Source organism: Bufo gargarizans, chromosome 9, assembly GCF_014858855.1.
Source record: "Bufo gargarizans isolate SCDJY-AF-19 chromosome 9, ASM1485885v1, whole genome shotgun sequence".
Lineage (NCBI taxonomy): Eukaryota > Metazoa > Chordata > Amphibia > Anura > Bufonidae > Bufo > Bufo gargarizans.
Window position 1 is genome coordinate 179,686,969 of NC_058088.1, and position 16,773 is coordinate 179,703,741.

The 16,773-nt window shown below is 48.9% G+C and overlaps 2 protein-coding genes across 3 annotated transcripts; one reads left to right on the top strand and one right to left on the bottom strand.

The window, feature by feature from the left end:
- The first annotated feature begins 1,473 nt into the window (after positions 1-1,473).
- PHYHD1 (phytanoyl-CoA dioxygenase domain containing 1) lies at positions 1,474-10,532 on the top strand. 2 transcript variants are annotated; one of them, XM_044305794.1, is made up of 11 exons: positions 1,474-1,647; positions 2,752-2,910; positions 3,565-3,640; positions 4,378-4,425; positions 5,383-5,438; positions 6,448-6,510; positions 6,600-6,621; positions 6,909-7,037; positions 7,409-7,525; positions 7,965-8,091; positions 9,411-10,532. In XM_044305794.1, exons 1-11 carry the CDS (start codon positions 1,615-1,617, stop codon positions 9,454-9,456), a joined length of 876 nt encoding a protein of 291 aa, XP_044161729.1. In that variant the 5' UTR covers positions 1,474-1,614; the 3' UTR covers positions 9,457-10,532. The 2 variants fall into 2 exon arrangements, with proteins under 2 accessions (XP_044161729.1, XP_044161730.1); XM_044305795.1 differs by lacking the exon at positions 1,474-1,647 and adding an exon at positions 1,707-1,885.
- Positions 10,533-11,382: 850 nt separating this feature from the next.
- On the bottom strand, positions 11,383-16,743 carry DOLK (dolichol kinase). Its single transcript, XM_044305774.1, is given in 3 exon segments — positions 11,383-12,988; positions 12,990-14,393; positions 16,688-16,743. Coding segments are annotated over 2 exon segments (1,644 nt in total). The 5' UTR covers positions 14,367-14,393; positions 16,688-16,743; the 3' UTR covers positions 11,383-12,721.
- Positions 16,744-16,773: the final 30 nt, after the last annotated feature.

Genomic DNA, 16,773 nt, shown 5'->3' on the forward strand with positions numbered 1-16,773 from the left:
CCCATCAGCTATGACAGGTCAAAAAGACAGGTTGCTTGAGTGGTGATAGGGAAAAAAAAAAAAGATAACCACAGCAGAAAGGACACACACCCTTGAGCTGTGATGGGGAGATAGCTGCAAAAGTAAAGCCACACCCCCCTGAGTTGTGATAGAAAAAAAGAACTGCAGCAGAAAGGACCCCCCCCCCTTGAGCTGTGATAGGGAGAGAGCTGCAGAAGAAAAGACACTCCCCCCTGAGTTGTGATAGAAAAAAAGAACTGCAGCAGAAAGGACCCCCCCCCCCCCCTTGAGCTGTGATAGGGAGAGAGCTGCAGAAGAAAAGACACTCCCCCCTGAGTTGTGATCGAAAAAAAGAACTGCAGCAGAAAGGACACCCCCCCCTCCCTTGAGCTGTGATAGGGAGAGAGCTGCAGAAGAAAAGACACTCCCCCCTGAGTTGTGATAGAAAAAAAGAACTGCAGCAGAAAGGACACACCCCCTTAAGCTGTGATAGGGAGAGAGCTGCAGAAGAAAAGACAGGTCGCTTGAGTGGTGATAGAAAAAAAAAAAACCACAGCAGAAAGGACACACCCACTTGAGCTGTGATGGGGAGAGAGCTGCAAAAGAAAAGGCGCGCCCCCCTGAGTTGTGATAGAAAAAAAGAACTGCAGCAGAAAGGACACACCCTTGAGCTGTGATAGGGAGAGAGCTGCAGAAGACACGCCCCCCTGAGTTGTGATAGAAAAAGAACTGCAGCAGAAAGGACACACCCCTTTGAGCTGTGATAGGGAGAGAGCTGCAGAAGACACGCCCCCCTGAGTTGTGATAGAAAAAGAACTGCAGCAGAAAGGACACACCCCTTTGAGCTGTGATAGGGAGAGAGCGGCAGAAGAAAAGACACGCCCCCTGAGTTGTGCTAGAAAAAATAAAAATAAAGGACACCCCCCCGAGCTTCCAGCTTGAAAGAAATCTAGCAATGAATGGGGAGATCTCTGGATCCATGTGAGGTCCGAGGCCGGTTCTAGCTTTGTTTAAAAAGAGATTGTCCTGTACTCTATGATGTCTGATTTTCATTTCTACATCAGTCATGGGAGAACCCCTTTAACTATACATTGACGGCTTTGAACATGAAGATCTACTGAACAACACTTGATAATAATAAAGGGATCGTCCAGGATTAGAAAAACATGGCTGCTTTCTTCCACAAACAGCGCCACCCCTGTCCACAGGCTGTGTGCAGTATTGCAGCTTAGTCTCATTCTGCTCAGCGAAGTCGAATTGCAATACCACACACCGCCTCGTTGACAGGAGTGGCGCTGTTTGTGAAAGAGATCAGCCAAATTATTCTATTTCTGGGGAGCCCTGGTTCCACAGCGCCCTCCTCTGGTGTCACACAATCAATCAAGGGTTGAGGAGGTCGTTCAGCAGGACAATGCTCAGGATTGATCAAAATTATTATTATTTATTATAATTTCTTTTTTTTTTTTTAGCTAAACTCCCGGCCGGCGGCAGGTCAGCTGACAGTGATCACATGACGGGTGCTGGTATGCTGGGGCCTCTCATTATCTGACAGCTTCATCTGTCCTCCCATCCTCCACTGGTCAGAAGGTTGCAGGCAGCTCTGTCCTCCTCGACATGGCTCTGGTGACGGACGAGCAGGTGCAGAAGGTGAGATCTGGTGCTGCTCCGCCTGTACAGGTGGAGCAGACTGGCGCACATAGGCTCCTATGGATGTACCACGCGTATAATTCCACCTAAGGGTCGGTAAGAAGAAGCCACAGGCGCAGAGGGAGCAGGATTAGTGCAGCACATGGCCGTCCCTATGTAACTGCCACCGGGCGGATTAACCTTCGGCTTGGTCACGGACAAGCAATATCATACATGGGTGTCCGGAGCCTATATGGCGGTACGTAGAGTCCCTACAGGACCATGTGGTGCGCCTGTGAATAGCGCCATAGTGCGTCATTCGATGGAGCACAGTGAAAGTACCCCCATGTGTGTCCATATGAAATGAGCGACATATGGCGGTACAGAATGGACCTTTAAGGGCACCATATTACGGATGCGCTGCTGATTGGCTGATTAAAGGGGTCTTCACACGATGGACTTATCTGAAGGATAGGTGATAAGTGTCTGATCGATGGGACCTCCACCAATGATTAGAAAGGGGTAGTGGGGGGGGGGGAGGGGGTCGTCCAGAGCCCCTGGTGCCTCCTCACGGCATAACCGGATTGGTGATCGAGCGCGCCCCCTGATCAACCATAGGGAGCCCCAGGGCGAGTGGCGCGACCACCGCTGCAATCCAACCCGCTGGTCTCGCAGTGAGGAACGACGAAGGCTTGGGACCCTTCGTTCTATTGATCATGAGGGGTTTCAGCTCTGGGTAAGGACCCCCCACTGACGGCTGATTACTGGGGGTCCTAGCTCTGAGACCCCCAACAATCGGTTTATTGCTGTATGATGTAATACATGAGCATTTTGCTGCAGATGGGGGTCATTTCCAAAGGCTTTACGCTTGTTAAAATTTTTAGCAAAATTTGCACGAATTACATTTTGCGCAAAAAAAAAAAAAGATTTGCAACTTTTTTTTTTTTTTTTCCTACTGCTCTCCCCACTTTTTAAAAGTGCCGTAGGTAATAAATTGGTGGCGCCTATTAAGATGCCAGTCTTCAGTAAATGAGTTGACAGCAGAGTCAATGAGAAAATGGCGCCACCTGCTGGAGGCCTGAAAAATTCCTGATCCTTTTGTCTAATACTGGATCCGTTTTGCAGTTCCGTGAAGATGGCTACCTGGTCCTGGAAGGACTTTTCAGCCATGAAGAGTGCGAGTCTATGAAGGAGGAGATCAGGAGGATAATATGGGACACGGACGTCCCCCCGCACTGCCGCACAGAGTTTTCTACACAGCAGGAAGAACAACTGAAAGCTCAGGTTTTTAGCTATTTTATGTTTTTTTAAATAGTATTCAGTGGTTTTATCGTTACCCCATGTCCTAAAATTAAAGGGGGTTGCACAGGATTAGATAAAAATGTCTGCTTTCTTCTCGAAACAGTGCCACACCTGACTAGAGGTGGTTTGTGGTATTGCAGGTCAGCCACTGTCGTACACAATGGCGCCCGCTATGGAGATCTCAGCCCGGCCATGTAGCACTTGGACGGCCATTCATTTGCCCCAGACCAGGCCAGAACTTCTCCAGCTAATTGCTTAGGCTAGCTTCAGTATAGTAGAGAGTTGTCATGTTGGCATACCCCTTTAAGACCCCCCACTGTATTACCGGGTAGATTTTTCTTTCAGGGGTCTAGAAAATCAAGGGGCATAAAACTCCATCTTACGATGACCATACGCCTCCCTGTACACATGCATGCTCAGCTCAGCCAAGCAACCGCTACCGGGCACCTCTGGGGGGCAGCTTATACCCCATGAGAACAAAGGATAAGGAAGTGCCTTCCCCTCCCCCCAGCGTAACACACCCTCAAGCAAATGATGGGCCGCTACCTCCGAGTATGGCCACTTTAAGTGGAAGTTGCATAAGTTTGGGAGAAGGAAGACGAAGGTGTGACCAGCTCTCCATTGTTTCCCTGACAGGGAAGCGCTGATTATTTCCTGCATAGCGGGGACAAGATCCGCTTCTTCTTTGAGAAAGGAGTGTTCAGTGACCAAGGTGAGAGCGGTTTTATTTATGTGGACATGAAGGCTGAAGGCACGGGGGTTTGAGAAAAGGGGTCTGCTATGGTCCAGAAACAGCGCCTCCGCCGTCGTTGGTTTTGCACTTAAAGGGCATCTGTCAGCAGTTTTGTACCTATAAAACTGGCTGACCTGTTGGCAGCTGAAGACATCTGTGTTGGTCCCATGTTCCTATGTGCCCGCATTGCTGATAAAAATGATGTTTTATTATATGCAAATGAGCCTCTAGGAGCAACGGGGGCGTCGCCGTTACACCTAGAGGCTCAGCTCTCTCTGCAACTGTCGCTCTCCCTGCATTTTGATTGGTGTGATGACATTTTCACTGCCTGGCCCTGTCAATCAAAGTGCAGAGGACGCGGCAGTTGCAGAGAAAGCAGAGCCTCTAGGTGTAATGGTAACGCCCCCGTTGCTCCTAGAGGCTCATTTGCATATATTAAAACATCATTTTTCTCATATGAACATAGGAACAGTACAGATGCCTTCAGCTGCCAAGTGCACATGCAACGGGTCAGTCAGTGTCATAGGCACAAAACTGCTGACAGATGCCCTTTTAAATGGAATAAACTGCAATACCAGACACACCCTGTTGACTAGAGGGGCACTGTTTCTGCATCTGTGTACCACTCTCCATTAGTGGTTGGCTCTTGGCATTGCAGACCTCATGGTGGCACCCGCCGTGCCCGTAATATTTATGCCGCATTATCTGTTCTTCAGGTGACTTTCTGGTGGAAAGAGAAAAATCTGTGAATAAAATAGGACATGGTAAGAAAAATACTTTTCATTCCTATCGTTAATAGTTTCTATTAAAGGGATTTTACGGCATTTAATATTGATCAGTGGGGGTACGGCTCCCGGCTCCATGCCGATCAGTTGCCTGAAGGGGGCGGCGGTGCTTGGACAAGATCTTCAACCTATTCCTCGGCCTGTGACGTCACGTGGGCCCATTGAAGTGAATAGGATTGAGCTGCAGTACCCAGCACAGCCACTATACAATGGATGGCGCTGTGCTTAGTATAGTATGAAGAGGCTGCAGCCATAGTTTGAACGCCACGGCTGATCTTGGGTGCGCCAGGAGTTGGGCCCCCACCGATCTGATATTGATGACATGAGGATCCCCTTTATAAGTGAGGCGTGTGCTTTTAGATAGGGGTTTTAACCCCCCTCAAACTGACCCTTGGGGGGTGCTGTAAGCTGCTTTAGCCAAGGCGAGTGGATGTTGCAGCAGGAGGGGAGCCCTGCCTGGTATTTCAGTGTAATGTAAGTGCTGCAGTACCAGACATAGCTCCTAGGTGGCGATGTTTCTGCAGGGAAAGATGCAACTCTCACACAGTCCCTTTAATTGTGGCCAATCTGACAGTAAATACAGGAGACGGCGGTTATGTCCAGCTTGGTATAGGAAGTCTTACTCTATCCCAAATCCTTAGGGATAGAGGCCAGGATTAGAAAAACATGGCTGCTTTCAGCGTCGCCCCAGTCCGCAGGGTGTGTCTAGCACTGCCGCTCAGCTCCATGGAAGAGAATGGGACTGAGCTGCATTACCGCACACCACCTGTGGACGGGGGTGGCGCTGTTTTGTGGAAGGAAGCAGCCACCTTTTTTATAATCCTTGGACCTGGGTTACTCATTATGGTGAATACTAATTCATCCTACAACATGGCTACACGCACCTGACTTCTTCCTGATGTGTTTCATGTATGTGCTCTTGTTTGCTTCTTGCAGCTTTACACGCACATAATCCGGTATATAAAAGGGTTACGCACTCCCCAAAACTACAGGTGAGCGGACAAATCATCAAAACTCTACCCCCTGAAAATGAATGGGATAAGTCTTTGTGATAAAGGGGTTTAGTGCAATGAGGGCTGTCACCGTTGCACTGCTCCTTATCACCGCTATCCCCACCCCCTGCTTTAGATTGACAGGGCCAGGCAGTGGCAATAGAATCTCTCCCGGCTCTGTGTACTTGCACCTGAGCTGTCGCTTTGGCAATCGGCGCATGCGCAGTATAGCCCTGACGCTTGCCCACGCTTAAGTCGATTGTGCCGCATTAGGACTGTACTGCGCGTGCGACGATTGCCAAAGTGACGGCACAGGGCCAGGAGAGATCACATCGCCACTGCCTGGCCCTGTCAATCAAGGCAGAGGGGACTGGCTGCCATAAGGAGTGGATCTTTGTGACAAGGTGCAACGGTGACACCCTCATTGCACCAAACTACTCATTTGCATATTATATTACAAATATTACATGCTGTCCCTACTGGGTCCCAGAAAACAATTTCACACCTCTGTGTTGGAAACGGACAAGAATAGGGCATTTTCAATATTTTTTTTTTACGGAATGCGTCATTTCCGTTTTTTTTCAAGCTCCATTGAAATAAATGGACCTGTAAAAAAAAAATAAAAAAAAAAAAATAAAAATGGAAACTGAAAAAAATATACGCTTGTGTGCATGAGCCCTTATTTATATGGCCCATTCTGAGCTGCAATACAAAGCTCAGCCACTATATAATGGACGGCGCTGTGCTGGATAAGCTGCAAGGCCATGTTGCTCCTTGGATCGGCGGGAGTCCCGGGTGTCAGACCCCTGCCGATCACATACTGATGACCCGTCCTGAGGATAAGTCATCAGTATACGACACTCGGAAAACCCCCTTGTAATCCTGGATTGGAAACAACTTTACCGTTATTTCACCACTAGGTGGCAGCACAAAAAGCTCCGATCTGAACTCACCCTGAGTAAAAGTAGACTAGTTCGTGTAGCCTTCATCTGTGAATTTCTGTACACAGGAGGTGGGTCGGCGGCTGGGCCTCGTGAAGCCTGTGATAGTGCAGAGCATGTATATATTTAAGGTAACCCTATAGTATCTGTATGGCACCAGAGATGCCGGTTATTACATATATAATATGTCATTCATTATGCTTTTTTTTTTTTTTTCCAGCAACCTAACATTGGAGGGGAAGGTAAGAACCAGAATAATGCAATGTGGAAAAAGTGCCAGAACCAGTTAAGGCGGCCACCCGATGCCTATGGGGGTATCCCGACTTTCTCCCAATGGTAAAGAAGGATCGGGCATTTAGATATCAGCATGCTCAATCCTATGTTCTCAAGGAAGCCGGCGGCTTCTTCCGCTTTCCCTATGCTTGGCCCGGGCTGAGCATGCATGTGTATAGGATGGATGGGGGAGGGAGTAATAGCCTTCCACTGGCACCAGTCCTAGGTGTATGACCGCCTCTGTCTTCTGTATCAGTGACCCCGCACCAAGATGCCACCTTCCTGCACACGGAGCCTCTCGGTCGGATGGTAGGGTTCTGGATCGCGGTAGAAGATGCTAATGAAGACAATGGCTGCCTGCGGTTTATTCCAGGTTCACACCGGGGTAAGACGCGAGAGGGGAGCCCCCCCCTCTATGTGAATACTAGGCTAGGTCTATATGTAAATGCTGATCTCTCCCCATTTTATGGATCGGTTGGAAGGTTATAGCAAAATCCAGAGATAAGCGGCATCATGTTTTATGTCCTCTGGCTGAGCATGCATGTACGTAATAGTCATACCAGTCTATACAAATACTGGGCTCCGGAATACCGCCATATGGTTGTGTTTGTATTACAGCCATAAATTCTCTTATGATCCCTATGATGCTATTTGGGTCAGTAGACCCACGGTTGGTCCGGGATTTGCGCCTTTTAATATGGACCTAAAAGAGATCACTATGGCTGCCGCTTCACCGCTATCTATCTCCTTCCTAAGCTGGAATATCGCGTTGTATGGTGCGCACACCGCCAGGCTCCATACCCTGCACGGCGTTCGTTGGGGAAGAGCCCATCTACAGCGATGACCAGTTTGTTCCAGCCCCGGTGCCCGAAGGTACATTAAGCTTATCCTAAAAATAACTATATCAATACATGGGGTTATAATTAAAGGAATTGTCCAGTCAGGAGCTCAGGATAGGTCGTCAGTATCTGACTGGTGAGGGGTCCGAACCCCCACTTATCGGTTATTTCGCCCCGGAAACTAAACAGTGGATGGAGCTGGAAGCAGAAGGCGCCATGTACGGGGTAGAGGCAGTGTCGGGGTAGTGCAGCTGCCATTCAAGCAAAAGTCAGCAATATCTAAAAGCTGGTATACCCCTTTAAGGCAGTCCCCACACAGTCATATAGGAGACTGGATATGGATGGAGACTTTAATGCACACAGTAGTCCTAGAGATGTTGGTTGTGCCATTCATGTTTATCATGGGGACAATATACAGTATAAGTCATACCAGTTACCCAGAATGCTTTGTTCCTACCTTCACTCACCACTAGGAGGACTAGTTCTGATCCACGGAGAAGTTGTGCACAAAAGTGATCTGAACACTTCACCGAACTCTCGTCACGCCTACTCCTTCCATGTCATGGAGTCCCAGAATACGACCTGGAGTCCGGAGAACTGGTAAGGACCGGCCCGACCACCAGAAAACATGGCCGTCCATCCAGGTCTTCACGAGTGTGCAGGAAGCTGAGATTGGATGGGCTGTTTGATAGATCCTCTCAATGGAAAGAAAAATGGTGACCATAGTCTTCCAGTCCTAGGCTGATTCATAGTGTTAGTGCTGGAGCATATATCCCTTTGAGGAATTGCACTATACCGCTTGGGGATGGGTTGGCTATGATTAAAGTCTAAGAATACCTTTGGGGGGGCATAATTTTTTAGTATTGTACACATTCTGAGTTAATAATTTTTTCAACTGGTCTTTATTAAAGATGTTGAGCCCTTTTCTCTGTACAGCCTTGAGATTCTCTAGAAGCAGGCTCTGTATTTTTCCCGTCTGGCAGCTCAGCTGACGGCTCCTTATCTCTGATCTCCTGACCTCATAAACACTCATCATAGCAGAATTCTTATCTTGCTGATAAGAACGTGGCTTAAAGTCAGACAATGGTGGCATATCTCTAGGAGGGTGTAAAACCCGTACCTATCTTTAGAACAGAGCCTGCAAAGTGAAGAAGGGCACACTGCGCATGCGTGGCCGCCCTCCTTTCATTCCTATGGGACTGCCGAAAATAGCCAAGCCAGCATAGAAGTGAACAGATCGGTGGCCGCGCTGTGCTCTTCCCATTCATTTTCAATGGGACTGCGTGCTCGGTAATTTTTGGTGCTCCCATAGGAATGAGTGGAGGGTGGCCGCACATGCGTTGTGTGCCCTCCTTCACTTTGGGGGCTCTGTTCTAGACATAGGTGCGGGTCCCAGAGGATCAGACAGTGGGGGCATATCCTATCTGAGGCGAGACAGACCCTTTAAATAAGTCTTTATGAACTTTTAGAGGTTTATCAGAGGAGCAGCTAGACAAACAGTTAACCCCTTATGATAGAAGGGTTAAGTATTTTTAATAAAGGCATTGCCCCTGAAGGTCTAAATAGCCAGGCGTCGCCTCTGGTGCTTGTCAGTGGTTTGTCTACTGAAAGAGAAAGCCGCAGGGGAAATGTAATATTACACAGTGCACATGACATCCCAATGTCCTAAGGTAGAGGCTGCGCAATTAGGACTATGTAGTGTACACGCCTTAAAGGGATTGTCCATGATTACAAAAAAACATGGCTGCTGTCTTTCAAAAACAGCGCCACAACTATCCAGAGGATATGTGCGGTACTGCAGCTCAGGAGCTGAGTTGCAATACAACATCCATCCTGTTGACAGGTGTGGCGCAGTTTTTTTTTATCCTGGACCTATTTCTTACTTCGGACTCTCTAATTACATTATTTCTTCTCTCCAGGTTACAACCAAGCCAAGAACTCCCCTTTCCATCCTTATACACATGAGAAGAGCCAGCGATGAGAACTTGATGTGTCGTCCTTCTCCTTCATCTGTATAACCATAGTAATGATCAGGTCCCCGCTCCTCCTATTCCTGACTTTCTGGTCCTGCTCAGCCCACAGGATACAACCGCTCGGCCAATCACTGGCGGAAGCAAGTCACCAGTGCGGCCAGTGATTGGCTGAGTAGTCATTTCCCGCGTGATGAGAGGTATAAGGAAGTACTGACTGCCCGAGTGTAACAGCCGCTGCAGTACGCCACTGTTCCCCTGCGCTCAGCGATGATTCTTCTGTCCGCCGCTGCAGTCCTGGACTCTGTTGCTGAGGATTCCGCTCCACGGGTTCCATTCAGCCCTGGCCACAGCATGCTTTTGTTGTTGGTGTCTGGGGGTGTCATGCGTCACTCCCTGGGCTGCAGGGGTTGGGTCAGTGTGACCTCACTGACCAACCCAGGCTCCCCGGCAAGTATTAAGGTGGCTCGGCCCCTGCCCAGGTTCCTCAGTGTCAAGGTCCTTGTGCTTGCTAAGTTCCTGATACTCACGTGTGCTCCTGATTTACGCTTCTTTCCTGGACTCTGCTTCTCGTCTGTTCCCTGCCTGCTTGCATTGACTCTCCTGTTGCAGAGCTGGATTGCCTGCTCTGACTACGCCTCTGCTTCCTCCTTGATCCTGCACTGTGTGCTCCTGGTAATGACCACGCCTGCCTGACTACGCTGTACTGCTGGTACCTACTCAGGTATCTCCTGGACCAGCTGCCTCTGACTCGGGGACTGCTCTGGAGTAGCTCCTGGCAACTACCCTAACGGCTCAAGTCTATCCTCACCATCTGAGGCTCTAGTGAAAACCAGGTAGTTGCTTAGACATGCCCCTCCAGAGTATAGCCAGTCAGTGGCACAGTGGGTTCACACCCGCTGATCCGTAACACAGAGGAACAGAAAGCATTGTAATGGGAGCAGGGATTGGTAAGATTTTATTTTTAGCATTTCACACCTTTCTGAGCTGTTTTTTTAACAAAATATTGAAAAATCGACCAGACAACCCCAAGCAACTTCCTTGATCGTCTTCAATAAAGATTTCCTACCACTTTGCTGCTGCAGAGCATGTGTATGTCCTTCACCTAGCTGGCTGCCCTGCTGATAGGTCAGAACATTGGCTGTGACTGCTCTCTCCCTCCCTTCTCTCAGGGTTGTCTCATTCACACATCAGTGATTATGAGCCAAAACCAGGACTGGAGCCTCCGCAGACATAAGGTATAAGGGAAAGATCTGCAGCTGTTCTGCGTTTAGAACCGCGCCTGGTTTTGGCTCAAAATCACTGACCAAACACTGAATGAGGCATTAGAGATAGCAACAGAAAGGAGAATGCACAGGGCAGATCAGAGTGTGGCTGGAGAGGGGGGGCAAGCACACACATGGTAGTCTGAAGGGAGAGAAGAGGGAACCCATGGCAGAATCTGAAGGCAGAGGATGAGGAGGGTTAAGTCACACATGAGAGCTAGAGAAGATAGCAGCATCCTGGACACACAGATCCGGCATATATTACATAGAAGAACGTCTAGAAAAACGAGCAGGGGGTCTGATAATGAATGAGGATTGCAGACGAACTTAGCACAACTTTTAAGGTAACTACTAACCTATGTAAAAAGGTGTCCAAAGCCTTAAAATGTACTTTGACCCCCCAGGACCAGTGACATTCTTGTCCGTCAGACTGTGTCAGGTACTGCAGCTCTGCACCATTTTAAGTGACTGAATCTGTAATACTAGGCACAGCGAGTGGCGCTATTTCTATTCTTATACAACCCGAAAACTGGTCATCTTCGCTTAGTCTTCCGCTACTGGTCTTATGAAGTTCCAGGATCTCATGCAATTCTCATGTCTGATGCATTGAAGGAATTTTGCTGAACTATTACACTCAGAGACACCAAAAATACAGAAGACACATTTATTTCCCAAAAACTTTTCGACTTACACCAAATATCGGTGTTTTTTTTTGTATACATTTAAAGTGACAGTACCATGCATATGGAAATTTCAGAAATCTGAAATTCTAATCTGGTTATAACAATACAGCGTCCTACATGATTACTGTATCCTGACAACCTGAGTATTCAAATCTGTGATAATACTGTTGTCGCAATTAAGGTAATGACTTCAAAGTGCGTGTAGAGGACTGCTACAAAAATAAGAAGGCGATAGGGTACGCAGGAAAGAAATATGGCCGCATTCACAAGACCATTCAAACCGTGAATCCGCAAATTACGGGCAACAGCCGTGTGCAGCCCGCATCCTGCATTGTCTTTAATGGGTCCGTGATCCGTGGCAAAAGACAAGACATGTTCTATCTTTTGCGGCGCGGAGGAACGGACCCGGTCGCACAGGAAAAACCCTTCTGGGTCTGTACCGCTGCGACACAAAAGATAACCCGTCCTGTCTTTCGCCGCATCTTGGACCCATTGATGAAAAGGGGTCTGCACAGTCATGCAGGTTTAACATGGCTAGTGCACGTGTTTTGCAGACCCGTGTGTATGCGGCCTAACGGAAATATTAGATGTATGTGGGGAGGTATTCTGCAGAGGTAGCGCCCGTAGAGCATCTGGCAGAGGACTGTACATCTCATCCTCTTTCCAACCAACCGCAGAGAGCAAGGCAAACCCTTGAGAATCGGCTTCCACCACTCGGTGGTGCCTTCCTCTTGTAGATGCCTCCGTTTCTCAACGCCATCTGTGATTCGGTGCATGGGCCTGCATGAGCCAGCGGTGATTCGGGCCCCCTGCGTCCAAAGGACGACTCTGTACCAGATCCTTATAAATAAAGTTGCTACAAACAAGTGCAAGAAAGGCACATACATGACGTTAGGTGCCCAAAGGCAGATCTTGGCTACTCGGGCAGTAACAGCGCTCAGGATGATGGCTACGAACTGCACCAAATCGGCTCTTCAGGTCCTGGTTTGTATCAACTTTATTTATCCTAAGCCAGAGAAGCATTTGATGATGGGTGACGTTTGCTCACATTTTGTCCTATTTGGTCTCCCCACTTCCTTCATTGAGTGCATTTCTGTGTTCTATACTGTAGGTCAGATCAGTCTCCATTATTATGGTACCATTCTGTAGTTTCCCTTTAACCGCCTGTCCGGGTGTGCCGGAAACATGACCCTATTCAATTTCATCCCTCTCTAACACACCTGGCTGGGCTCCTGGTGTATCCCCCTAGACCATGGTCTGGTGACCAGCAGTGTCATCGCGATGACTTCCTCAAGGCTTGATGACCCTCTTCTTAGATCATCAGAAGGATGTGCAGGTACAGGGGCAGCAACAGATTGTCGATCTGGGTGGTGAAAGCTTCTAACAGCGACACCAGGGTGATGGAGCCCAGTAACCACCCGTAGCCGCTGTTCATGTTCACATTAGTGTCTAAGATGAGAATCAAGGCGACTGCAATGACCTGGGCAAATATCCCCATCATGGTGCCTTCAAACGTCTTCTTGGTGCCAGGCCATTTAATCTCGCCCATGCTGCTGCCACAAACAGAGGCTATGGTGTCCTCCTACACCCACCGCTAGCACCCCACAATAGGGAAGCAAAGTAGAAGGGCTGGAGAGAGAGGCGGCACAAAGTCTTGGAAACAGCCAGACCGGAAGAGACATCCCTAGGAGAAGGTAAATGTGCGTGAGAATCAGAGGACCGCTGTCCCTCTCGTCCAAGAAGAGAGTCAGCAGCTGCCGTAACGTCTGTCCCAGCGGTCTGATTCGGAAGTAGCGAATATATTCTAGGAGCACGAAGACGGCCAAGCAGGCCACGGAGGCGACGAAGAGCAGCTGCATGTCGTACAGAATACCAGGTATGTACGTGGCCACTGCAAGGAAGTGGAAGTACTTGCGAGTCACCGTGGACACTTGAAGCTTCTTAGAGTCCGGAGTCCGCTTAGAGTTCTGGTAGAGAACGATGACGCAAGCTGACAGAGCCAGCAACACCCAATAGCTAAGGAGATAGAGACGGGTCCAGCTCTGCACCAGGAACTCCACCAGCCAGAAGAGGGGCTGCCTCTTGATAAGGTACTGTAACCACGGCACAAAGATTCCCAGACCCAACACAGCCGTCATCAAGTAGAAGAACAACGAGGAGGTCCAAGTGGAGGAATCCATGAAAAAGAACAAGGCTGAGAAGATAATTCCCAGAAGGACCAGAGCCACCAGGGTGACCAGCAGCAGGTAATCTGCAGGATCTCCTTTGCCACCCGCCGCATTTAAAGAACGTTTGATAAGCTGGTTAAGGACGAAGCTGAGTCCGCCGAGAACGAGCAAGGCTTCTCCGGGCGTGAAGCAGCGTGGCATCAGGTACAGGAGAATCATGCTAAGGTATACAAAGATGAGGAGCACCTCCAGAACCTCGATGACTTCTGACACGGCCAGAGAGTTCTTCATGGTGTAGAGAATGGCACTGCCGGCGGCGCCCGACACTATGCAGGTGTTTTTCGGTACAGGTTTCGTGATCCCTAGTGCAATTATGGAAAGGAAATAGGCTAAGGTCATCCCGGTGGCGGATACCACTACTCCATACCTCTCAAAGTAAACGTTACCAGAAGCTTTACACCTCTCTCGGATGACAATGCCAAGCAGGGGGATGATCATGCTGGCTGGCAGAAGGCCGCTGTTGGCAGAGGATCTGTACTGAAATACTGCTCCGCCAGACTGCAACAATCTGTCCCATTTGTGCTGCACGTAAAACGTCTGCACGGCCAAGGCCAAGGCGCACCAGGAGAAACGGTCCCACACTACTGCATGGACGCTTAGGACGATGCAGAACACCACCAGAGACTCCGCCACCAACAGCTTGTTCACCATGATGGTGGCTTTCCTGGATTTCGTTATCACTGCTGCTTCAGTGTTAGCGATGCGTGCAAACTCCTTCTGTGCTGTCATCTGTGTGCCTGTCAGAGCCCCTCATGCCTAAAAAAAATAAATAAAATAAAAGTGCTCAGAGTCCTAGTAGTAACCAACATACACTGATCAACCATCACATTAAAACAACTTTCTAATAAGGAACAGGTTTTTTTAAGCCCCCTAAGGGACCTGAACAAAATCATTAGATTGCTTTTCCCATACACTACTGTGAGTTAATACAGTAATGAATGGGAAATTTGGTATATTCCACCTGCGATAGGTTTGGTTGCCTCGCACAGGCTCTGGCCTATGACAACCAACGAATCTCAGCATGGGGAAGCCATTCTGAACCGGAGAGCGCTGCCGCCCGAGATGCTGTGGTCACAATTGATTATGGCATCCCAGGGGAATAAATGTCTGTGACCGGCGCCATCTTTAAAGAGTACCTCTACAGCGCATCTCGTTAAAGGGGTTGTCCCATTAAAAATATTCCGCATTTTTCAAACCAACAACTGGGTCTGAATACTTCTGCAATTTCATGTAACTAAGAATTTACTATTACCAATGTGTTATTCAATAGCATCTATCTGTATAGCGCCAGCTGCTGTTTGTTCTTTTCCTCATCTCTCTGTCCACTTTGATGAGGTGGTCGCACATGCTCCGTTCCATCCTGCAACTGCTACCAGCCATATATGCGGTTAGAAACTAACATTTTCAGGAAGAGAGCTGCTGCATGAAGGACACATCCATCGGACCTATCCTCAGTATCTGATCGGTGGGAGAAGGCAGAGGGGCTCGCAGTAGTGCAGCGTCCTTCTTGCAGCTTCTCCTAGGCCAGGCCTAGACGTAACTCAGCTCCTTGAAGTGAATGGGGCTGAGTGCAATACCAAGCACGACCACTATACTACGTACGGAGCTTGGAGAAGGCCACCGCACTCACAGGAGCGCAACCGCCTTCTCAAACAGCTGATCGGCGGGGGTCCCGGATTTTGGACCCCCCACAGAGCAGTAAAAATAACTCGGAAAAGCCTTTTAAGGCTATGGCTGATCTGTGTACATCCCATACACCAGTGTTTCCCAACCAGTGTGCCTCCAGCTGTTGCAAAACTACAACTCCCAGCATGCCCGGACAGCCTTTGGTTGTGCGGGAATGCTGGGAGTTGTAGTTTTGCAACAGCTGGAGGCACACTGGTTGGGAAACACTGGCATACACAACAGATCTTGAGTTACAGACTACATTAAACTCCAGAGCTGCGTGCACAATTCTGCTGGGAATAGACAATACGATTGTCATCAGACACACCCTACCTGCTAAAACTGAGCTCCCCCAATGCAATAAGGCAGGCATGCTCAACCTGCGGCCCTCCAGCTGTTGCAAAACTACAACTCCCATCATTCCCTGACAGCCTACAGCAGGCATCCTCAACCTGCAGCCCCCCAGCTGTTACAAAACTACAACTCCCATCATTCCCTGACAGCCTACAGAGGGGCATTGTGGGAGTTGTAGTTTTACAACAGCCGGAGGGCCGCAGGTTGAGCATTCCCTGCAATAAGGCATTCTGCAGAAAGCAAAGCACGAGAATATAAGCCCTGTGTAGACATTGAGCCTGCAAGGAATACTGGAAGATTTCAGCTCTGAAGCTTGCAGAATTGTGAATACAGCTCTGGGTTAAAGAACAGACTGTAGCTTGGGATCAGTACAAGATAGGTAGTGTATTTACCTACCTAACGTCTTATGTTGAAAGCAGAGCTGTGGCAATCAGCTGATAGGGGGTGCACCTTTATTCTGTAAAGGGGACAACCCCTTTAAATGGACAATTCTCTCTCAGTTAAACATTTGTGGCATTTCCACATGATGTGCCATAACTGCCTGAGGCGGGAGAATGGGGGCCCATGTCCTCCCCATGGAGTCAGCAGGTAGGTGTTTATTTAAAGGGAAGGTTCCCAGTGGTGGGCAATATTAAAGGGGTATCCTATGGATTTACCCTAAATGTCTGATGGGTACAGATCCGGCATCGATCCCACATCCGCTCTCTCCATACACTTCTATGGGGTCAGGGATGTCACCGCTCACATGCTTGGCTAATGCCCATCCATTCTCTGCCCAGCAGGACCCCCCAACTTCAACCCCAGAGGTGGGATTCATGACCACTGGCAGGACCTCTGCTTGCTGTCAGTGAAAGCGCATATTATTGTTTAAATCCACAGGTTAAAACCTCAGCTGAGGGTTTGCTACAATGTATCCGGTCTAGACACCCCCTCCCTGGGTAAAGAGTGCGGTATAAAGGGACAGATTAGATAACTATATGCCCCCCGGCTACCAGCAGCACGCCTGCCCTCGTCTCGTTATCCACCTTTACCTTGGACAGCGCCATGTTGTATTCCGGTCACCTGGCGGGAAGTGACGTCACGGAGAGTGCCCACTTCCGCCAGGAGTGAGGCGTTC

Bases quoted from the DNA above. Each gene is read 5' to 3' on its own strand.
- PHYHD1 (XM_044305794.1), top strand. From the start codon at position 1,615: ATGGCTCTGGTGACGGACGAGCAGGTGCAGAAG. The intron at 3,641-4,377 runs GTGAGAGCGGTT...TCTGTTCTTCAG, and splicing joins AGGAGTGTTCAGTGACCAAG to GTGACTTTCTGGTGGAAAGA. The intron at 6,511-6,599 runs GTAACCCTATAG...TTTTTTTTCCAG, and splicing joins AGAGCATGTATATATTTAAG to CAACCTAACATTGGAGGGGA.